The sequence below is a fragment of the Amphibalanus amphitrite genome, unplaced genomic scaffold (genome assembly GCF_019059575.1).
Source record: "Amphibalanus amphitrite isolate SeventyFive unplaced genomic scaffold, NRLGWU_Aamphi_draft 000078F_arrow, whole genome shotgun sequence".
NCBI lineage: Eukaryota > Metazoa > Arthropoda > Thecostraca > Balanomorpha > Balanidae > Amphibalanus > Amphibalanus amphitrite.
In genome coordinates, this window is record NW_024881574.1 from 193,051 (window position 1) to 217,523 (window position 24,473).

Below are 24,473 nucleotides of genomic sequence, written 5' to 3' on the forward strand. Positions count from 1 at the left end.
CTTGACCTTGTCTTGCTCTCCATTTCACTGCAATGCAGTTACATTATCCAAAAGCCAAAACCCTGTTTTTTATAGCACTAGCTTCACCATTATCATCTAATATTGAAGGCAGCATTTATCACTTTATCATCACCCCACAAATTCTCAACCAGGTGGGTGAAATCACGTGACCAAAAAATGGCGGTGGGGTTCAACGATTTTTTCTTCTTCTAAAACATTATGTAAATCCTATGGACTTTTGTCAGGGTATTGCAAGGTGCCAAAAATCTTCATTTTACTGCCGGGGACATCTAATTTTCTTCCCTATCTCATATGAGGATGAACAGAACTACGTATTCATTCCATAAAAACAAAATAATTTTTGATGCACCACTCGAACGATGGCACATTCCAAGGGCAAGAGGGAGCCTCAGTTTCTGTTGTTACAAATACTGCGCAAACAATACATTTATTCGATATATTCGCAAAACCGCTTACGGCTGCTTTTTCACGCTGAGTGACGTTAGCGCATCACGTTAAAGCCAATCAGCGCATTTCGTACCTTTATGCAAGTGCACTTTGAACAGCTTATCAGGAATGTGCATTGAGTCGCCCTTTTGGCCTTTTTCCCGCTTTTTCATCGAGTTTGAGTGCTGTTGGGGCGAATAATCTCGGAGATGAGTCAGTCTCACATCTAAGGAGCAAATATGCCTTTTTGTTTTGTGCCTCAATGCAGTCATTCCAGCGCCAGGTCCCAGTCAAAGTGCTCCTTCTTCCGATTGCCCCGGGACGAGGGGGAGTTGAAGAAATGGACTACACTGATGAGGTTCGTCATGCGACATTGTGATATCTCCTTTTGTTTATTATCGTGATATTGCTGCTTTTATGACGTTTTAGATATGCACCCCTCACACCATATGGTTAAGTACCTGCTTGGGTAACTTCTAGGCGATTTCAGGGCAAATCTTTGAAGTACCTACCTACCTACCTACCCAGTGTTCTAAAATTGGATTTTGATTGGGTGTGCTGATGAAGAAGAAAAAAATCCTAGGATGAGAAAAGGTACCAAATACCTATGGTATTTTTGCAAAAGGGCATACCGTCATTTTTAACGCCAATTGATAAAGCAAGATTTCATGTCAGGATCTCGGCAGGATCTGAAAGAAAAGGATCTAGATGCATCAACTATCAAGTCACATGTATTATGTAACTGCTGTTCAAATGCAGGAAACATTTTTTTCAGTGATGAAATATTGCCACTTTTCCTGATTTTTTGGATGAAAATATTTTCCTCATCGGGCATGATTTTGCACCCAAAATTCTGAAAAATGCAACACTGTAACTACCTATTTCTTCATCGCGCAATTAGGTACTTGTCGGGAAAATGTTTGTCCCTGCAATTCTTTGTATCCATATTTTTCAGTTGGCACATTTCTTTGTTTCACAAATGGTACAATTGCAAACAGTGTATCAGTATGACTGTATGGGAGGCTCAGCAGGATCAGCAAGGGAGTAAGCACCTTTTGTTGCAGTTAATCATACCAAAAGTACAAATTTTGGCATTAGTAGAGCAGATGTCACGTGAAGGCCTTCCAACCAAAGATAGGCACTGTAGGTTTGTAGGTTAGGCCAGGTTAGGTTATGTTTATTTTCCGGTAAACGGGAGATCCCGAGTTTGGATTTCGGTGGTGCCTCCAGAACAGTGGGTGAAGGCGCCAACACCACCGGCGTTAAGGTTAGAAAGAAGCATCTCCGGGTATAGCGCCTCTCCTTAGCTGGAAAACCTTGGTGTGACGTCTGCTCCACTTGTACCAACCCAGTAGGTACATTTGGTTGTAAAAATTGCTGATTTTGCTTGGTGCTTGCTGGTGTGTATTTGTAGACTGGTTGATGTAGGAAGTCTGCTGGTGTGGATATGCTACTCTAGCTTGTTTGTCTTTTCAACTGTTTGTTTCCACCCTTTGCTTAGCATTGCTGAGCAGGGCCCTGTTTCACTGCATGCTGCTACCCACATTCAGGTTCAAATGGAAATGCTCACAAAATTCTGTCCAAATGGAAATGCTGGCAAAATTGTTTAGGTATTTCACTGACATTTCTAAATTCTTTTGAAAATGAGCACCAATGCCCAGCTGCGGTGAGTAGGTAATACTAACTACGGCTTGCCGTGAAGCAGGGCCATGCTGTCTGATTCATTTTCTGCTAATAGAACCAACTTTATTGCTTTGCTTTTTTCACAGGAGACAAGATGCAAAGCCCAATGAGCATTCAAGAGTGTGCTCTTGTCATTTTAGGAATGGCAAGAAAGAAGCTGGTCCAACCCTATTTGCTTGGAATGACTTCAAGAGAAGGTAATCTTGTTGTTGTAACTAGCCTCATACTTATCACTTGTAAACTAGAATAATTCAATAATGGTAATGCTAAGGTGAAGGTCAAAGTGAATGCCAATAACTTAATCCAAACAGCTTAACATTAAATGAGCTTCAAATGATTAAATTCCTCTCATGTTCATGCACATATTGTCTTAGGTTTGTCAGTTTGGTTATATTTACATTAAATGGTGTTTTTGTTAGGCTCGTGATTCATTGCTTTCTGTTCATTGGGTTGATTCATGATTGCAATAATTTACTTGTCTTGCTAGCCCCCATAAGATACCTTCTGCATCATACCATGAAAAGAAATTGTGTTATACCATGTGTACTATATAAGTGCCTAAAACTTGCAATATTGTCTCCCATTTAGGGTGCCAGCTGATGAAGTGGGCGATGGCACAGGAGGGGCTGCAGCTGTGGCCGCTCCTTCTCCTGTGACTCTCCTGGAGCAGGCTCAGAGAAGAGCAAGTGAGCTAGAGGCTGCCCTGGCAAAGAAGTCTGCTGAGCTGGAACAGGTCAAGAGCCAACATTCAGCTGAAGAAGCCCAGATGCGTTCTGTTCTGACTGAGAACCAGGTTTGTCAGTTGTGGGTGGTCTGGCCTTTGGGGCTCTGCAATCTGCATCAAATGCATAGGTCTTGCTATAGGTCAACCGAAGGCCTCATTTTTTCATTTCTGCAATGCCATATGATGAACAACCAGGCCATTTTTGTCTGGTAATAGAGTAAGCATTATAATATTATTGCAAGCTAGAAACTGTGATGCATGTCATGTCACTGCAATGTCTTGCTTGATGCACATTGTAGGTTATTTAGGTATTTGTGCTGAAATATTCCTTTTGTAGATATGATCGTTACTTGTGTTCCTAGTTCTGACCTCAATGTGAACAACTGACGAATAGTGCTGAATGTTCTACCCTTGTCATCGTGCTGAGTTCATTACCCATGATTTGGACAATGGATGAACACTCCCTTTTCCCCAACACTAGCGCCGGCGACCAAGCCGGCCGCCCTGGTGGCGGAGCGCAAAACATCGGTGGTCAGGGCACCGGCGGCCGCCGCAGTATGGCGCGTGCTAAAAACGCGGTAGCGGAGAGCAAAATTAGCGAGTTATAGCTCGGGAGACACCATTTGAGACACTTCAAATATATTTCTAGTCCTTTCTCATAGTCGGTGGGTATCCATTTTGTCACTATGACAAACGGAACCATTGCCCGGTGTCCATAAACTGGGTCAACATTCCTGACTCGCCGATGCAAATTGTCGCCAAATATCATCGTTCCTCAGCAATCACATAAGTCCTGGTTGATGAATTAACATTAATATCAACTTATTTTTGTGTTATCGCATAAAAATTCACTGAATTCCTAACATTGGCTCACCGTCTGTTATCACGAACTTTCACTTGGCAGCAGGATTTAAGCAATTTCTGGAATTAAAACTGTGAAAAAGTATTTCCAAGAGATTCCTCACTTCCTATTATACCAGAATCACAGGACTTTTCATCAAGATCAGTCACAAATAAGCAATAAATTGCAAAAATATACAAGAAGACGCGCTCCGCCCATAGCCCGCAATGTTAAAATGGCGCCGGCGCCCTGGCCGTCGTTAAATTGGGTGGTCGGAAAATCGGTGGAGTGTCCTATCCAGGAATACCTAATCCATGAATTGGATGTGAGATGATGGGAATGCATAGTGCATGCATACTGCATAGGTAGTACATAGCACACATGCAGCAAAAAAAGTTAGATAAGCTAGCATATATGCATATTAATTGATGTTAGATTAATTGGTTCTTCACCTAATATCTGTGGTTCTGCTTTTCCTTGCAGCTCACCATGCTGAAGACTGGGAGGCGACCCCATCGGTGGGACGATGAAAGTGTCATCAAAGCCATGGGAATCAGAACAAGTACCTCAAAAAGAGTCTACGAGTATCTACGTGAACAGCAGGGGTAAGCCTCACAAAAAGTTTCTAATTTCTACATGAAACATATGAGTGTAAAAGCAATGGCCACTTCAGATTTTTTAATGCCTACCAATTTGTCATAGAGGCATGTTTGCTGGTCTGCCGACTTCTTATGTAAGTTGTGTAGCCCTACAGGAGATAGTGGGTGGTGTAGGTACACCTCTTGGTTTTGCTCATACTCCAACATCTATTAATGAAAGACAGTGGCTATCATGTTTATTGATTGAAATATTGTTCACATGATGCAGTTGTACTTGTAAGAAGAGATGAAGTTGTGTATGCCACTGTTAAAGGACAAAATGTTAGTGCTGACTGTGTCGGCCTGCCGCGGCAGAACAGAATACACTTGACATTGTTTTGACACGCTCAAGGGGATGGACAACCCCACTTTATTACTCTCACGAGAAAAAAAGCAACAGCTTCTTTGAGATGAAACGGACCCTATTACCTAATTCACTAATTCACCTTAGGTCCATTCTGCCACGACTTGGATCGGATGGGTGTCGGGTGATGATGATGCGGTATAGGACGCGTAGCAGCTTGGCCTAAACGTCCAATACGGATCGGATGGGAAATTATTCAAAATATAATTGGCGATTCTGTGTATTTGAGCAAGTTATTATTTCGTTTCCAGATGGCCGCTTCCAAGCATCCGCAGCATCTCGAGCTGGGTATCGGGGCTGAGGATCGAGCCCTCGTCCATGGCCCAGTTTCTGCAGTTCCTGCAAGTGGCGGCCGCTGAGACAGCCCCGCTCGCCAAGAACTGCGCCATCCTCTTTGATGAGATGTCGGTAGACACGCGACTCTGTTACGACCAGCAGAGGGATGTGATCGTAGGCCCGCACAAGCAGGCCCAGGTGATCATGGTAAGTGACGAGAAGCGCAGCTGACGCCCACCAGGCCAGACGACGCGCGCTGTGGCATGGTGTGCGTGACGGCGGAGACTCCCGGCAATGGGTGCCCAATCACCAGTCCGGATGGGCGGGGGCCGGAGAGGGTACTAAGGGAAGCTGATGTTTAGACATTTATTGTGCCATTTGCCTAAGTCTTGAGCTGCACCTCTCATACCACGTTATTCGCCGAATGAACCGCTGGGTAATGTCGACGAACGAATGACATTCAAAACCTCTGTATTCTCTTCCATCCTGTCCTAGGTCCGATCCATCTGCGGTGCCTGGAAACAGCCCGTCTATGTCGCCTTCGACACCGCCATCAGCCCTGAGATCCTCATGCAGCTCATCCTTTCCCTCGAGGAGATGGGCTATCCTGTGCGAGCCGTGGTCTCTGACATGGGCTCCAAGAACGTCGGTCTGTGGCGGGCCTTGGGGGTCTCGTACGATGGCGAGACCAGCATAGCCAACCCTGCCGCCGCGGATCGGTGAGTCCTCCTAAAAACAAAGTTGGCAAATAGGGAAAACACATAATAAAAAAGAATGGTAACCAGTACGCATCACCTAAGCACATCCAGCGATACAGCCCGACGGCTGTTAGGTCCACTGCGCCTTTGGTGCGAGTGGACACTGGACACCCTCCCCTGTGTCCGGTGATCACGTAATCGGATCAGTGTTGCGCCTGTGGCGCCGGGTCAGGCGTCGGCTCGAAATAGGTTCATGGACATGTAAAAAGTGTGTGCAATGTTGCTCGATATCAATGTATCGGTATATAGTGTGTTCTGGTCCTCATTCATCTTATTGTTCTACCTATTGTTCAGTTACCCTAATATCTACCTATAGCTGCTTGCCGCAGGTGAACTCTCACATGCCACTGTTTTTTTTTTTCGCTGGCAGGCGAGTGTGGTTCTTCGCCGATGTTCCGCACTGCCTGAAGAACTTGCGGAACCACATCCTGGATGACGGCCTGTACCTGGGGTGTGGTGGCGACCGAGGAGATCCGGTAGTGGACTCGGACCTGATGGAGGAGCTGGCGAGGGAAGTCTCTGCCACGGAGTTCACCGTGAATCGGAAACTGACCGCCCTGCACGTGCATGTAAGTTGCTGTTTTTTTTTTTGTCTGTTTATCAAAACTCAACAAGATGCTAGCACTTCCTGATACAGTATCAGGAAGTCAGGAAGGCGGCGAGCAGTAACTGCTCGCCGCCTCTCCATTGCTTCTGGAGAGGTAACCATATGGCCCATTGTGGGACGTGTCACTATATTATAGATGCCTGCAGATCAACCGTTTCCACTGATTTTCCTTCTCCCCGTGCTCAGTTATTTTCTTTTCACGAAAAATTTAGCGGGACTGGAGATGGGGGAACCTGCCCCTACCGATCTCTTGATGGCTGGATCCCAGCTAACGTACCTCGTCATGCTTCGATAATTCCAAGAGAATAAAAACAATTCCAAGAGAATAAATAAAAGTTCACAAGCCTATAACTTCTGGTATTTTGCTTGATTTCCGTTGTTGTGTAGTTAAAAGCATATCTTTTGCATTGAAAAAATGATATTTTCTCTAGGTAGTAAAGTTTCATAATATAGAATGCTGAGGTGGTAAGTTATCCTGCTTTGCCCTGAATCACCAGCACCAAGGCCTGGTGCATCTATAATCTTTCTGAGGCCGGAGTAAAGGGGGGGGGGTGGTATCTGATTTGTCTCTTAGTCGTTGTTTCTTATTGCTTTGTTATTTGCCCGAACATTATTAGTTGAAACTGTTAGGTTGCCTGTTTTCGTTTATCATTACAGTACCTAAAGGCAGGCATCGGTAAAATCCTTTTTGAAAGGATTGCATTCCCAATCCACATTCCTAGTGCCGAAGTGGATTGCATTCCTACCCGCAATCCCCTTTTTTCACTTGCATTGTGATCAAATCCGCAATCCTTTTTTGCAATCCTGTTGTATTATTATGTGCACTAGTGGATCTGGGGGAGGGAGGGGGGCATAGGGCCGTGCCTCCATCCCCAAATCACCCATTTCTAGTACCTAGTCTTGCGAGTAATTCCTATCTAAGGCACAGGTATTTTATGGGAAATATTTTTTGCCTCAAACACCCCCACATTTAAATCTCTACCCAACCAGTGTTTTATATTTTTAAAACTCGCCCTCAAGGATTGCAAAAGGATTGCAAATTTGGATTGCAAACATTGGAAGTATGATGCAATCCAATCCGCAATCAAATCCTGTTTTTTGGAATGGATTTCAAATCCAGGTGCAATCCACCAAAAAGGAATGCAATCAGGATTTTGCAATCCTGCAATCACAATCCTACCGATGCCTGCCTAAAGGATGTATTGTAATCACATTTCTTATTAAAGGGACCCTCCCACCTTCAAAAAAGTTAATGAATTGGCATGAAAGTGATGTCGCTCGGTTCAGAAAGAGCAAAAACGAATATCTACCAAATTTCATCGAAAAATATTCACCGGTTTTCAAGATATTAGACTTTTACTTTTGTTTACTTTTTGGGATCTCCGCTGTTCCTAGCGACTTTATTTGAAAGTGCGGCATTTGTTGCGCGCAAAGCAGCATATACCACCGCGTGCTACAAAACGTTTTAGTCAAACATTTAACGGACGTTCGAAAGCCTGATGACGTCATCAGATTCCCGTAATGGTTAAGAGATAGGGACCACGCTGGTCCCACCCTGCAAGTAAAGGGAAGAAATTTCTTGAACACCATAAAGCTGCGGGGGTTGCGACCAGGATAAATGGTGGTTTCTGAGCCTGGCCGCAAACTTGGCTATCTCAACTCAAAACTAATGTTAAGGTGGGAGGGTCCCTTTAACAGTTCCGTGTGCCCTGATTTTTTATCAATGATAAGGTTCACTTTATTGGTATCAATACGCCTCCTTATCTTTTCACATCTTCAAAAGAATGAGTTTTGCTTGCACACCTAGCGAATTATGACGCCTTGGTTTTTCGTACGCACTTTCAATATAGTTTCTAATCGAATGCTGTCTTTCAGGCAGCGAAAGGAGACCGCCAGCGAGTCTATCTCGCCGCCCAACTTCTCAGCGAGACCGTCGCCAAATCCATCCCGGAGGTCTTCGAAGGGCAAGAAAAGGCAGCGGAGGTCATCAACATCATCGACAGCGGCTTTGATGTCCTCAATTCCCGGCGGCGGTACGCTGACAAGCCGCTGCGGTGCGGCCTGGGCGTGCACCTGACTGAGCAGTTAGCAGCACTCCGCAAGCTGGAGGAGCTCCTGCTGACGGCGCGATTTGGCAGCAGGAAGACGCTTCTTCCATTTCAGCAGGGCTTCCTGCTGTCCATCCGCTCCACCCTGGCGCTCTACAAAGAGATGGAGAAGGTGGACGGGTTCCAGTTCCTGCAGACTGCGCTGCTCAACCAAGACGCCCTGGAGTCGCTCTTCAGCTCTGTCAGGACCAAGTTCGGTTCAAACCTGAATCCGACTCCAACCGAGCTGCTGTACCGCCTCCGCCTGCTGCTGATCGGCGCGTCTCCGGCAGCAGCGCGACAGACGTCTGTCCGACCAGCCAGCCTGCCTGAAGAGGGCCTCCTCAGCGCTGCGCGTGCCGGCCGGCCTCCACAGTGCGGCACAGAGGACGAGTTTGTGGTGCCGATATTCAGTGGCTACGATGCCACCACCATCAGCAGCACTACCATCGCTCCCTCCGTCGACCAGCTCAGCGCGGCCACACCGCCGGAGCCCGCTGTTCCGGTCGAGCTGCTGGAGGAGATCGGCGTCCCTCCGAACGGAGCTGAGACCGAAACCAGCCAGGCCATCAGCGAATACGGGATGCAGTACGCTGCTGGCTTCGTGGCTGCTAAGCGTGCCAAAGTCGACCCCACCCTCGGCACTCGCACCTGCGACATGGCTGAAGAGGACGTCCCGTCGGGGGCCCGCTGGATATACCTCCTCAGTCGTGGACATCTGACCGTGCCATCCGAGCAGTGGCTGGAAAACTTCAAGGAGTTTGAAGTTGTCTTCTGCGCCATACACAGAGGGCAAGGAATGGCTCGGAGGAACGGCACACTCGACCAGCTGTCAAGAGCCCCGGGTGTCGTCAAAACGCTGAGCGACACGCTGTGCCTCAGGTGGCCGCGGCTGGACGAGCGGGTCATCTCCCTGTACGCCAGGCTGCGTACCTTCATCCGGCTGCGGCACGTGGCCAAGGTGCGTCGAGGCGACCATCTGGCAGCTCTGGCGGAGGCCGCCGCGCGGCGCTCGGAGAAGCCGACTCCGACGCCAGTGGTGGGAACGAGGCGGCAGTTTGTGAAAGCGCGCCAGTTTGCTCGCGGTGCAGTGTACCTGTGACTGACAGAGGGACGTGAGCAGCTGGGTGTGTAGCGCCTCGCTGTGATCTAACGGAGACCACTGAATTCGATCAGTGTCTAGCATCATGCGGCCGGGAAGGGCCTTTCGCTCATCGAAGAAGGGTGTACTATGTGATGGTATGTTGTTTTTGTTTTACTGTTGTATTGCTGCATCGCTGTTGCACCTAAATACTGCGTCTCTGTGTTTTTGAGTGCCATACTGCCGAGTGCCGAGGGCCACCAGCTCAGTTCGCAGGCGTTTCTGGGTTATGCCGCAGTTTTGGCGGTTCTTGTTCGGGGGAGGAGGGACAGTTTTTTTTTTTGTCTATGCTCTTGTTCCGGTTCAAGGTCCGTGGTTAGGGGCCAGTGGGCGTCGTATCGTATGTTGGAATGCGTACTGTTCCTTCGCTGGAGGCTACCATATGTTGCATATTGTTTGGTGTGTTAAATATGTGGTCCTTAAAAAGAGCTCTGATTGAAAAATAATTACTTCGGCACGTATTTATTAACTTTAATTAATGATTCACAACGGTACAAACGATCAACGTACGACAGTGAATAATTATTCAGAATGTTGCACGCAGGGCACGGAACTAGGCACGTCTGTGGCTTAGCAACGAAAGTACTGGCCGGTGAACACAACACACGCATACGAGTACATCACAACATAACCTAGCCAGTGTGATGCCACACTAAGATGTTTCAATCTGAATTATGATTGCGTTCTTTGAAATTTCACATTCCGCAAAGGAGAAGTCCGGGTAATATGAGATACGATCGGCCGCCAATACATCAGTGTATGGGTAGGCTCAGAGTGTAAGCTTCTTTCATGCTCTCTCAGACCTGACAACAGGCGGACTTGGGTCTAATCAGAAAGGGTCATCAGAATGTGATATGGAACCTAGGGAGTCCAGAGCGATATAGAAAGAGGCAGAGAGAAACTGAAACGCCATAACCAAGGCTGGACTGAATGGTGGACCCAGGCGAGGCTGGAAGGAGGAATCAAAACCAAGGACAAGGTAGGTAGAGACCAAGGACGGCGAGGCAATCGTTGACGACGGGCAGGCGATGAAAACTTGGCCCTTGAGGCTTGACAACCCTAGTGAGCGCAATAAGGGCGGTGGACCTGTATGACATCGTCTCCTTCGCTCAAAGTTTTTTTAAAGCTGGTTTTCAAGACAGTCATGTTCATATAATGAGGATTCTGAATCAAATTAATCAAAGGCGTTGCCGTCCTGTTTTCTTATTTCACGGGCCACCAATATTATATAAGTAATAATAGATAGATATGAATAACTACCAAAAACTATAGCAATGCTAACATTTATTGCCAACAGTAAAAATTTGCTAGCCTGCATCCTCAATTGTAAACAATATCAAGAGGATTTTACCATTTTCCCTGCTTTTGCCAAATTGATTTTTCGGTTTATTCAAAAACAAAGATATTTGTAATTGTTATTATTATTATTATTTGCATTATAAAAGACTACATTTTGTGTAAATATTACTTACATATATCAATAAACTACGATAACTCTTGATATGTTCTTCTTCACTAACGGGCCTCAACCAAGGGGGGCGCAACTTCAACACCAAGCAGAAATTAGTCACGTGACTACCTGCACAACCTTATCTATAGGAATCTTGTTCTCAACTTCGCTCAACTTCAAAAAGATCCTGTGGATAATTTATTTTCTTTAATTAGTGTTCTCTTTCCTGCTCTCCTCAAGAGATAGAAATCGCTAGCAATGTAATCAAAAGCATTCCTAAAATATAATTGGGTCTTGGCTTGATTCGCAACTAGCAGTTTAAAAACTGAACACAACTAAGAACTTGATGATGTCGCAGCTGCGCCAAAACCCGATGTACCTCAATAGCTAATTAAAAATAATTGAGCAAATTTGTTTTTCTGGTTCTTCATTTTTTATCAAAAACAGCCTACAATCTTTCTTAAATTAATTTCAAGATGCCAAAATATAAACATCATATTAATAACGTAAGTGTTCTTAAGCAAAAAAGAAAAAAACTTTGTTAATTCCGTGCGTTTCGTGCCTAAATGCAAATGGCCGCCGCCTGCAAGGCTGCCATTGTGGAAGAGATGCCACGTGACACGTGTCAATGATTCTGTAAAATTATGAACATTTTACTTAGCTTTCATCACGATATCATTACAGTGGTGTCTGCTATCTATCAGTGTGCCTCGTAAGTAATTATTTATCAAGATTTGTTGTGTTAAACATTTGTTTATGATGAAAAATTGGCTGCGTCACTATCGTCACCATCGCTACTTGAGTTGAACTGTAGGTATCATGGATTTTGTTTACATTAATGGTATAGCCCAGCCCATCATTGTCATTTGGTTACCATTTTTGGATCATGATAGCACACATAACCCTGTCTTGACTGGACTTGAATTGAGTGACTTGAATTGAAAGGACGTTTGATGGTTCAGGCATGGATGAGATTCAGGGTTCAAGTTCTTGTCCTATATCACCTCATGCAGATGACTTGAATCCACATCCCAGTTAAGTTACTGACCTGAATTTTTGTTCATAGTTACACAATACAGTTATTTTTTTTTGCAGTGCAAATAATTTAGAGATTTCCTGACTTGTTTTGGTTGCCTTATTTTAAAGTATTACCTTTCAATGCTTATCATTTGTTTTGAAAAAGTTTGAAGCATTTGTTTGATGATTCCCTGAATTCGGTACCTAGTCGGTATTTCACCCTATTTCTGCAAATCGGTTCGGTTTTGGTATGCTCTCAGTGGTTTTGGTCGGTATCGGTTTGGTATTGGTTTCCAAAATTTCTGAAATTGACATCACTAATAGTGACGGTTCCATGATGCTTAGATCCTGATCCGTCCAGTCACGGTCCGTCCAGTTCTTTTCGTTCTTTCCCGGTCAGGGATTCTATGGTCCGTGATGGATGCACAGTGCACGATTCTATGGTCCGTGATGTGATGCACAGTGCACGTCCCGCTGCACAAAAACGGACTCCGGTCGCTTGTCAGTCTACCGAGGTCTGTCGGAAGCGCTGTGGAATGTTGAACAAGCGGCCAGGCCGGTCGGCACGACATGCCACGTCCCTGCCGTTCGCCGCAAGGTCAGAGATGGATGCCGTGGATGAGGGCCGCATCATACAGGTTGTCACCATCGTACCGGTTGGCATTTCCTGCATCCTGAAGAGTTTGGACGGGGTTGCGAGCCAGTATCATCTCACGTGCATCACCGGAAGCAGTGCGATTTCTCCCACTATCTTCTCTTCTCTCCAGCAGCGCCTTCGGCAGTGGGTCGGGGCCTCCACGGTTCGGTGACAGTGGATCAAACCGGCGCTTCGCTCGAGCGGCTGTGCGCGTAACCAGATACCATCTGAGTGGTATCTCCTGTCGTCTCTGCTCGAGTGACCACCACAAGAGACCGGCCCCGCACTGGGGCTAGCCGCACCTCCCGCCTACACGCGCTGGCCATCGATAACCCACAACTCATCCACTGGCCATAGCCGTAGTACAGCCGCCCACACAAACCGCAACTGGCCTAAATCGAGGCGGATCTGGATTCTGGTGCAACTTAGAGCGGAAAACCCCACCGGATGTCCACAAAGATCGTTGAAAGATAGTTACGAGATCAGGCAAAATGGTTGCATGATGCTATTTTTAGGGCATTAGGCATGCTGTAACGTTGAAAGTAAATAGCGATGTCAAAATGACGCCCGTGGTACATGACTAATTGGCGATTCCTCCCATGCTTCCTATATGGATATGGGTCAACATCGCAAGTCTCCGGATGCTTTGGTAGCTCACCTTGTTTCGCATCTCGCAGTGTTCCGGTAAAAAGGTAAAATCACATACTCGTAAGCCGGCAGCGTAACCATTTCGCTAAATACATCATCACGAACTCAATGCAACATTTCAAAGGTTCACAACGCTTTTAGCTCAAGACCGTCGTCGGTCGTAGCGTATTCCAGGGGGACTGATGCCCGCGGGAAGAACACCGTACCATAAATGGACGATCAAACGCTGCCTTCTTTTTTCTCTCTCACCACTGCCTACTTCACGACATGGAGGTCCGTCATGGGTACCCACCCACAGCTGTATGTACACTCTGAGGAAGATTTACTGTCGTCTGTGGCGGTCCGTCGACTCCGAGTAAACTTCACAGCTATCCTGGGTGTGGGAGCGGCGCCCAGGGAGCCGCGTCACGGGAGCCGAGCGCCGCGGACACTGCCCGATCGTAAAGCTCAGCACACATCGCAGAGCACCCGGGCATCTAGAGGTATAGTCACATGAGGCATGAGCTGGAACGGTGAGGGCACCATGCACGAGCTTCTCTGAATGGGATTGTCAACAATACAAGTCTTGTGTAAGTCCTGAGATCGATTAGACTAGTTTCATCTCCCATGGTTGCCAACTTATCTGCAATGCGCATCTGTAGATAAAAGTGTACGCACTTTCACATACGGCGGCGTATACGACGAGCTTCTTGTCGGTGATATCAACTCAATGAGCGTGCCAAACCGCGGACAGTGTCCCACATCAGAACCAGTGCCGGAACTAACCGCCCATTACAGCCTCTGAACGAGGCGCCGGCGCAGAATGGCGATGGGAGCAGATCAGCAAGACACGCGAGCACAGCACCCACGGGCGCGGGAAATCGGCTCAGGCCGCCTTCGTGACGACAAGCGTGGGCTTAGATAGCCTTGTAATGGGCGAGTTTGACCGCTGATTGGTAACCTATCCATACTCTCAAAACACATTATACTGAGATCATCTTTACAACGTTTTGAGTCTGCTTCCACTCAAGTTCTTTCTCTGGTGCACATGGAAGTATTATAACGCCAATGAACGAGCATGATGCATGCATAAGCACAAGTGTACGGAAGAAACATGATTAATGACGAAAAGAAAGAATGAGAATGAGCAAGACCAAGGTAGCGGAGCACCGTCAACAACAGAGACATAAATCAGGTATATCGCCGTCATAAATAATTCAGTGGTTAGGCGCATGTGCTTCTCCAAACGGTGTCGACCACAGGTGATACAGTTAAGGCGACTTTGGGTCGTGACGCTTACGGGTCATGGAAACTTCGACAGCAAGACACACTGCTGAGGCGACCACTGGAGGTAAGTACGGAGTACGGTCACCGTAGGAAAATGCACTACCGGCCCAAATACGTGCCATCGTGCTTCAGGTCACGGGTCAATGGTGTAAGGGTCATGCCTCACTGACCATAGACCGGAAGGTGAGCCGCCAGTCTCGACCAGACTTCGCGTCGGCTCGACTGAAGTTGGATCTGTGAAGCGCAAGCCGCACGGACACTTTGTCCCGAGAATAGCGACTGATTCAGACGTCAGCAGTAGCGGCATGTTACGATGACGCCGTGTAAGAGGCGACGCTCCGTCTCACACCGAAGCCTCTGCGCCGTGGCGACTCAGGAGTCGTGACTGGAGCGCAGGGCGGAGCCCGGAGTCACGTCAACAGGACAACACATCACCGCTACCGGCGCCGCCCCCGCCTTTCAGCGGGCCGGCGGGTCGAGACGCCGGAGACACGGTCGGCGCCCGGCGGGGGCGGGGGCGGGGGCGGGGCGGCCGGTGACCCGCAGCTCAGGAGGAGGTAGGGCGGACCTCCTAGCAGTCCTGGACGATCGTGGAGCCACCGACACGGGACGGAGACGGTGCTTTGTTTAGTGGGAACTGCCAAAAGGAGTCGGTGAGAAGCAGAAGCCATAAGAGGAAGAAAGGTGATGCAGAAAAAAAAAACATCGAACCGATAATCAATGACCTCAGTTTGAAGTGAACTCCACGACCTTTCGTTAAAAATATCAATTTGCTGTAAGCACTTATGAATATCCAGCTAACGTTCCACTGCCAAGTCGCTGGCTGTCGCTCATCGCATTCGCAGTCGCTGGTCACGGACGCTGGCCGGCCGGACCAGCGCTTCGAACCAGTGGACCAGCTGCGCCCACCGCAGCCGTCGGCAGCCAGACGGCTCCTACGCCAGCCCCAGGTGGGGTGAACGGCCGCGTCACTACGACCGTGTAGCCGTCCGGCGGACGGGCGACGTACGGGCGGATGGACAGACGGATGGACGGACAGACGGAAGGAAAGACTGACAAAATGACAGACGAATAGACGGACAGACAGACGCAACCAGGACGGACAGACAGAAAGACGGAGACGGATACAAGGACGCACAGACGGAACCGAGACGGATGCAAACGGGACGGACGGACGGACGGGCGGCAGCGACTGTGAATCGGCAGTCAGTCCCGGCGTCGGCGACAGGGTTTTGCCGGAGGGTCGACCAGCAACGGAAGTGTCTCTGCTATAATTTGTGAGTTTGTGGCTTCCCTGCAGCGCACACTCACGCCCCGTTCCCAGACTGTCAATACGGCCATGGAAAGTGGAGCTGCCGCCCACACGACGCTTATTCCAGAGTTTCGTGCACTGACTTTATTGGAAACATTGCCCTGTCGATCCCAATGGTCTGAGCAGTGCTAATAAATATTTAATGACGCATCTATCTTATATGCACTAGCCGGCCCTCTAAGATTTATTTTAAATACTCGTGAACAAAGTTATCAGCAATTTCTCACGTAGATCACAAAAACATGTCACAAACCTCAGAATACCGCTCGAGGACACAGTACAACCGCGAGAAATGCATGCCCAAGAGATCCGGTTATCACAACACGACCACCCTAACAGCATGCTTCCCAGGTAAGCCCTACTAAAAACTCAGCTAAACACAACGTTCACATGACACATCCCACGTCTCCTTCTTACAGTCACCTGCCCGTACTGTAGCCACCTGTCACCTGATTGTTCTGTTCACATGACAGTCGGTGACTCAGTGACAGCCGGTGACCCGGTGTCGGTGACCAGTAGCCGTCAGTGTCAGCGGTAACCCCACCCCTCTCGGCGGGAGGGCTGGGGAGGGGGAGGCGCCGACCGACCCCACGCCCTGCCGCTACCCAAGGTCAGGCCCCGCGGCGGTAGGCGCGGTGGTGGGTGGAGAGTGCGTACTGCGTGCACGAGCAGTACGAACGGCGAATAAACACGCAGAAAAAGGAGATGTGGGTTTACTGAGCATAGCCATAAACTACTCTGTATCAGACTGTCTATAACATAGACTATGTAATACAGCAGTCTATGACTGAGTGTAATTGACATGTGCATTGAAATGTGACAAATGCCAAGGGGCAAATTCGAAACAGCACGACTACCAATACGCACTCTTTGTCCTTTGAAAGGTCAGGTTGATCCGGGAACCAGCTATGCTTCAATGTTGACATATGCTGAGACAGCGGTCGCCCAAAGCCCATGCGTGGTCTGCAGTGCTCACGTGCTCACGACGGACCAAATATCCACCTGAAGGAGAAATGTCGGCATGGACAGTGTCCCACACAGCTCGGAAAATAGCTCCCTCGCCTAAACATCGGCACGTGTGACCCCATGATCCCGGTCTCCGACTCCTTGCCCTGCCCTTTAGAACGTGCCGAGCCCGTCACAGACGGTACCAGCCTACCCAAGGGGAAGGTAGGGGCCATGGCGGTACTTTCCTCCCAAGTTACAAATGCCCACGTGCTGGTCAGCCCTCTCGAAAGCACGCGCCGTCTGTTTTCCGAACGGTGCTCTGAAAAATTCGTGCCTCGCCGGTCGCTGTGGTATGAAAGTAATGCCCAGCTCAGCGGACTCAGAATTGGGGCTAAGTGTACGACATGAATAGCCTCGCTGATGTCGTGTGTGGGGAAAGTACACGGTCGGGTCGGTCCAAACTGGGGCAACACGACACAGGCTGAAACACGCCCAAACGGAGATTGTGCACGACGCAGCATACCCGGGGCTTTGTAAATCTCTGGAGAACCGGGCTCAGAAGAATGTCGCTGCATTGTGGCGCGGCGGTTAGGTGGTTTCTCATGACGACATTCGGACATCTGCACCGCTTAGTGACGGCATAAAACCAATCAGTGGAAATCCTCTGATCTACAGCTGTAGTAGGGAGTACTGGAGCAGAGACCAGGACTGCGTCCTGTTGGACGGGAGGAAGCCCTCCCGAGTCGGGAAGGAAGCCACACGGAGACACCGTCGGAACGTCCAGCAGACAAGTGTACGGATTCGTATTGATTGTCACAGATGCGGGATGCCCACTGATTTCTGACGACCGACTGTAGCTGGATACACGGTCCGACCACACCCAGAGACTAGAGAGGACCCATACGACCTACCAAATGAATGAACGCGGAGGTCAAAGTAACCAGTCACGGAATTCAGTCACTCGTGCATATTTCTTTAGCGTGAATCTACATAGACAGAGACGACACTGGCAGCCATATTTGATCCACGAGAGACGAAAACATTGCAGAGTGATGAGTGATGATCCATGACTCATGGCATGGGTCATACGCGGAATCTGGCCGAAACCCTTTCCGGATGCACACTGCAGTCTGCAGAGCTAGGTAAAGACTAAACCCAAAGGACGGTCAGAGGAGCCCCAGCAACGCCTCAGAGCACCTCCACCCACACCGCCTGACCCGACGCTGACCCTTGAGTCTTGACTGACCAGTGACCCCTGCTGACCCGTGACCTGGCGCACGGAGCACGCGCATGAGGCATGCCGCGGCGGCAGGCGGCACGGGACGGCCGGTCGGCGCCCGCACCCGACTGAAATGGCCCCGCCGCACGCCACACCGGAAGCACGGTGCTTCCGGCAGCGTGGACGGTCGCAGCCAGTCAGAGGCCGGCAAATGAACCATCCAACGCCGAATAAACAGACATTCGGCAAAACAACACACATGGAGGAACATACCGTACAGGAAATCAAACTAAAAGTGAAATACATTCGCCATCGGTGCATGCCTGAACCCTGAACAAATTCACAGGCGTCAATAATGCATTCACAGCACTTGGCGGACATACCTGACAGTACCAGCAGCGTCCAAAGGCGTCAGTCAGCCAGCAGAACACGAGTCCACAGGAGTCCACCGCCCCATCCACCGCGAACACGGCCCATCACCGACTAACCAGTAACCACCCCCGTGCTTACAGCTCCAAGCCGCGTATATTCGAATGCAGTATGAGTAGAGCATGGGTCCCGAAAAATTCTTCAGAAACTAGAGAAATTCTCGCGGGGCAAGACGTCTGTCAAACTAGCAGCGAGCAGCGAGCAGCGAGTCCAGCAGCGAGAAACGGGCCATCCCGATTTAGCTGAAAATTTGCTCACAGAGCCTTCTCAGCACGCTGATTCCGAAAATCATGGTGTCTAGGGTGGGAATCATTACCGTTCTCGAGATAGACCCTCTAAAGTTTTCGACACCCAAGACCGGGCCATCCCAATTTGACTGAAAATTTGCTCACAGAGCCTTCTCAGCACGCTGATTCCGAAAATCATGGTCTCTAGGGTGGGAATCTTCACCATTCTCGAGATAGAACCCTCTAAAGTTCTTTGTTCCTATGACCGGGCCATCCCGATTTCGCTGAAAATTTGCTCACAGAGCCTTCTCAATTCATCACGCTATTTCCGAAAATCATGGTCTCTAGGGTGGGAATCTTTACTGTTATCGAGATATAACCCTCAAGTTCTAACCACCCATGACCGGGCCATCCCGATTTGGCTGAAAATTTGCTTACATAGCCTTCTCAGCACGCTGATTCCGAAAAGCATGGTCTCTAGGGTGGGAATCTTTACTGTTATCGAGATAGAACCCTCTAAAGTTCTTACCACCCATGACCGGGCCATCCCGATTTGGCTGAAAATTTGCTCACAGAGCCTTCTCAGCACGCTGATTCCGAAAATCATGGTCTCTAGGGTGGAAATCTTTACCGTTCTAGAGATAGAACCCTCTAAAGTTTTCGACACCAAAGACCGGGCCATCCCGATTTGGCTGAAAATTTGCTCACAGAGCCTTCTAAGCACGCTGATTCCGAAAATCATAGTCTCTAGGGTGGGAATCTTTACCCTTCTCGAGATAGAACCCTCTAAAGTTTTCGACACCCATGACCGGGCCATCCTGATTTGGTTGAAAATTTCCTAACAGAAGCACGCTGATTCCGAAAATCATGGTGTGTCAAATCGACCGGGCCATCCCAGTCAAATCGGGATGGCTCGGTCATGGGTGGTAAGAGTTTTAGAGGGTTCTATCTCGAGAACGGCAAAGATTCCCACCCTAGAGACCATGATTTTCGGAATCAGCGTGCTGAGAAGGCTCTGTGAGCAAATTTTCAGCCAAATCGGGATGGCCCGGTCATGGGTGGTAAGAACTTTAGAGGGTTCTATCTCGAGAACGGTAAAGATTCCCACCCTAGAGACCATGATTTTCGGAATCAGCGTGCTGAGAAGGCTCTGTGAGCAAATTTTCAGCCAAATCAGGATGGCCCAGTCATGGGTGGTAAGAACTTTAGAGGGTTCTATCTCGAGAACGGTAAAGATTCCCACCCTAGAGACTATGATTTTCGGAATCAGCGTGCTGAGAAGGCTCCGTGAGCAAATTTTCAGCCAAATCGGGATGGCCCGGTCTTGGGTGGTAAAAACTTTAGAGGATTCTATCTCGAGAACGGTTAAGATTCCCACTCTAAAGACCATGATTTTCGGAATCAGCGTGCTGAGAAGGCTCTGTGAGCCAATTTTCAGCAAAATCGGGATGGCCCGGTCATGGGTGTCGAAAACTTTAGAGGGTTCTATCTCGAGAACGGTAAAGATTCCCACCCTAGAGACCATGATTTTCGGAATCAGCTTGCTGAGAAGGCTCTGTGAGCAAATTTTCAGCTAAATCGGGATGGCCCGTTTCTCGCTGCTGGACTCGCTGCTCGCTGCTCGCTTCCAGTTTGACAGACGTCTTGCCCCGCGAGAATTTCCCTAGTTTCTGAAGAATTTTTCGGGACCCATGCTCTACTCATACTGCATTCGAATATACGCCTCCAAGCCTGAGCCCGCCTCTCCGCAAGCCGCGTGTTTGGGTGAGTAGTTCCAGCGCGCCCCGCCAGGTGGCAGCAGGCTGCAGTAGTGACGCTGTGCCGCGCCGAGCGACCTAAACGGGTGACGCGAATGGTGACCTCTGACCTAAACCGGCCCCCATCGGCCTGCAGGCACGGTGAGTAAAGATGGACTGGGTGGAGCCGAGGTGGTCGGTACTGCTACTTCTGTTGATGTTACTTGTCACTTGTCCAAGCCACAAATGGCTGTTTGCGGGACGAATGACGATCACGAGTCATCATGGCGCTACATTGACATATTGATATTTTGGTTGTGGAGCCGGGAGCGGTAGGTACTTGTGTTGTGTTGTATCGTCGTCTGCTGCGCGACACAACTACACAAGCATTCGAAAATGCATTAGTATAAACTTCAACAAGGAATCAATCAGCTTCTTTTAGTTTCATATTCGATATTCGGTCTTTTCCCTCGCTTTATGAAAAAAAATGCAATTTAGGATTTAGGAATGTGCCGAATTCCATGGCACTTTGACCCAATCTTGACATACTTATGCAGTGCTTGACTGAAACGACGTGACCGTAAAACTTTCTCTCCAACTCAGTGTCAGGACGGAGGGGGTCGGTAGGCCTTTCATTCCGAGCTCCCGGCCGACCCGCAGACAATGCACTCTGCCCTAAGTGACAGAACGTAACTAAAATAGCTACCTACCACTGCCTGTCTATTTGTGCAGACACCAACATGTTAGGCGTCAAAAGAAGTCACTGCGCCTGTAGCTTCAACCAACTCATGAACCATCTACGGCGCATTAGCGCCCGTTCTGAACCAATTGCGCACATTATTAGGCGGCAATGGACGTCACTTGGCAATGGTAATGGATTTAACCTCTTCTTTTCACTAGCCTTCAAATAACTGTCACTGTTGACAGCTGATTTGACCAGTGGGTGACCTCTTGTGTCCTATTACGCTGCTTAGGAGTCTGCAGGGCATGGCATAACATCATAACATATTTATTCGGACAGGCTCCAAATGGTACTGTTCGCCGGTACTGGATGAGTCACATAAGACGCTACGGCCTGGCGTTTACTGCGTGACATCGATACGATACGAGACGAATGACGATCCACGGCACGGCAGAGAGGCACAGAATATGGTGAGTATTATGCAGAGCCCGGCCCGATATATCAGGCGACCCGGAATATTAGACCACTCAGTTATACCTTTTTCTCATTACGTCTAGGTGATATAATTATCTTTAGTTAATTTCTTATGTGCTTATCTACTCCTTGTCTCGGGCCTTCTCTTCCTAACCGCCTGAGCCGCCACATGCGTTTAGCCCGTGGGTCGTGAGGCTCCCACACCGGATAGAAGTTTATTGTTTCGAACTTTGTATTACATGTGTCACTAAGGCAAAATCTGTGCAAAATAAATTGCATTAACTGTGACAATGAGGGAGCATCATTTTGCTTTGTGGTGGCCGGACGAGTCATTGGACGCAGCCTGTTTGTTTGTTTGTTTGTTTTGTTGGGTGAGGCCCTTTCGGTCCAATAAGACCATTTCAGAGCCGGGAGGATGATAGGATATAGGGGAGACATTGGTCTGGGCAGGCACCCTAGTGAGTCGCTGGGGCTGAGCCCGTCCAGAGGACAGGCCACCCAGCCCCAAGGCACTCACTGCACCCGGCTACGGGGTGCGCTCCCTCGGGAGCAGCGGTGCCGCTCCAAGGGAGCAGCCCGCATGAGATAAAGTTGCCTGTCCAGCCCGGAGGGGGGTTGCGGCGTGGTGGAGAAGGATTTCTGCATCCTGAGGATAGAAGCATGGAACGGTGACGCAGCCTGTTTTTGTTTTGTTTTTTGTTTTGTTGGGTTAGGCCCTTTCGGTGGACAAGACCATTGCAGAGCCGGAAGGATGATAGGAATTAGGGGGAGACATTGGTCTGGGTAGGCACCCTAGTGAGTCGCCGGGGCTGAGCCCGTCCAGAGGACAGGCCACCCAGCCCCAAGGCACTCACTGCACCCGGCTACGGGGTGCGCTCCCTCAGGAGCAGCGGTGCCGCTCCAAGGGAGCAGCCCGCATGAGATAAAGTTGCCCGTCCAGCCCGGAGGGCGGTTGCGGCGTGGAGGAGAAGGATTTCAGTATCCTGAGGATAGAAGCACGGAAAGGTGACGCAGCCTGTTTGTTTGTTTGTTTTGTTGGGTTAGGCCCTTTCGGTCGACAAGACCATTGCAGAGCCGGAAGGATGATAGGAATTAGGGGGAGACATTGGTCTGGGCAGGCACCCTAGTGAGTCGCCGGGGCTGAGCCCGTCCAGAGGACAGGCCACGCAGCCCCAAGGCACTCACTGCACCCGGCTACGGGGTGCACTCCCTCGGGAGCAGCGGTGCCGCTCCAAGGGAGCAGCCCGCATGAGATAAAGTTGCCTGTCCAGCCCGGAGGGGGGTTGCGGCGTGGAGGAGAAGGATTTCAGTTTCCTGAGGATGGAAGCATGGAACGGTGCAGCCTGTGATTTAGCGGGAGGTCAGCGGACGCCGGACTCGCCAGTTTTGTCCGAACGGGCTCAGCTTGAACGAGCCTGACACCTGGCGGCCGGGGTCTCAACTAATAGTCTGTGGTACGGATGCTGAGTCCGCTAGTGCAGGTCCGTGCTCGGACAAAAATGACGAAGGTAAATACGCGTCAATGAAAAAAAAAACATATAGGGGATTCTGAAAGAAAAGCTAATAGCACTTATGTAACACATGCTTCACGAATTTAACGTTCAATCATGCATGTTCGCTGCTCTCCGAGCCAATTTTGACTCGAAGGCTACCGGTTTGCTGTGTCTGGTCCCTACCAGGTGTGGGATGGGTCATGAGAGGATAAGCCAAGAAGATAAATTGGACTCATGCTGACCACCGGCTGGCTTATCGCCGTGGTTGAGCCCGCCCCGTAGTACAGACATGTTCCGCTAGTACAGCCCCGGGCCATCCAGCCATGCAAACGGTCATCAAAGACGTAAATTATGTTTCAGCTGTTGTGGTTTTCAAGCTCCACGAAGAAGCAATAAAAGACTGATGGGACAAAAAGTCTTGACTTACAGGCGCGCGCGCTCATGCATCAACGGTTTGGTATCACTAAAAGACCAAAATTATAGTGTGTACAGCATTCCAGGGGACAACTTAAAAAGCTTACAACCCAGCGTTTATAACGGGACCTGTTCACACTTTCGAGCCGGAGCCACGGGACAAGCTATCCCAGTGGCAAAGACCGAGAGACAGGCCAGAGGAGCGGTTTGTTTTTCACAGTACTGCAGAGAGAGGTTATAAGGAAGAAAGATATTTCCACCCTCTTGGGCCTAAGGCTTCACTACAGTGAGCGGACGGGTTTTGACGGCAGGTCGTCGTAAATCGCCATGATGCTTTATAGACGCAGTATGGTGAATTTGTACTCATTATTGAAACCTCTCACATTCCATCGAGGTGCAAATATAAATTCCATCCATCAACGAACACACAAAGGTCCTACCTGCCGCCATTTCAGTCCTAATTGACCCGAGTCCGTGAAAGTTTCCAGTTTACCATTCTGCTCGCATCCCGTGCGCGAAGCGGACGGTCAGTTGTTGCGCCGCTACTCCACTCTCCATCGCGGCACAGCTCGGCCGCCGTGCCCCGAGGGCAGCACGTTATAATGAGGTGTAATTGGACGGGGTGCACCACCATCGGGCAGTGAATGGTGCCAGCTGCCGCGGCGGCTCACGCCGAGGGTCGGCACGGGAGAGGTGCTGCTTCTTGGAACGGTGTGAGGCGTGCGGTCAGTGGACGGGTCAGGAAGGGAAGAAAACTCAGCTGGTGGGCTGTAAAGTTGAGACTGTGGGCACCGATGCGGAAAACTGCGTTCCTGACGAGGAAATATAAAAGGATGGAGTTGATGCTTAGCATTTCTGCGTGCCTCTTCAGGTCAACCATACTTTTTAGGGCCAGTCATGAGGATTACATTCACGAACAACCGAGGAGCGATGACCAGAGTGAGTAGAGGAGGCT

General features: G+C 49.2%; 2 protein-coding genes across 8 annotated transcripts in view; one reads left to right on the plus strand and one right to left on the minus strand.

Moving 5' to 3' along the window:
- Positions 1 to 18,552, minus strand: part of LOC122379433 (proline-rich protein 36-like) — a 113,811-nt gene extending 95,259 nt beyond the window's left edge. Inside the window, exon 1 of the mRNA XM_043361651.1 lies at positions 18,447 to 18,552. The gene's annotated coding sequence lies outside the window, so the exon portion shown is untranslated. The remainder of the gene's footprint in view (positions 1 to 18,446) is intronic.
- The window catches only part of LOC122379436 (broad-complex core protein isoforms 1/2/3/4/5-like), a 55,733-nt gene continuing 42,859 nt past the window's right edge, over positions 11,600 to 24,473 (plus strand). For 2 of the 7 annotated variants that reach the window (XM_043361667.1, XM_043361660.1), the window contains exons 1-2: positions 20,469 to 20,617; positions 21,477 to 21,607. In XM_043361667.1, the coding sequence (XP_043217602.1) occupies positions 21,570 to 21,607 (38 nt within the window). In that variant the 5' untranslated portion in view covers positions 20,469 to 20,617; positions 21,477 to 21,569. Of the gene's footprint in view, positions 11,729 to 20,468; positions 20,618 to 21,476; positions 21,608 to 24,473 lie in introns of those variants that run through there. The other 5 variants (XM_043361668.1, XM_043361662.1, XM_043361663.1 and 2 more) reach the window with 4 other exon arrangements.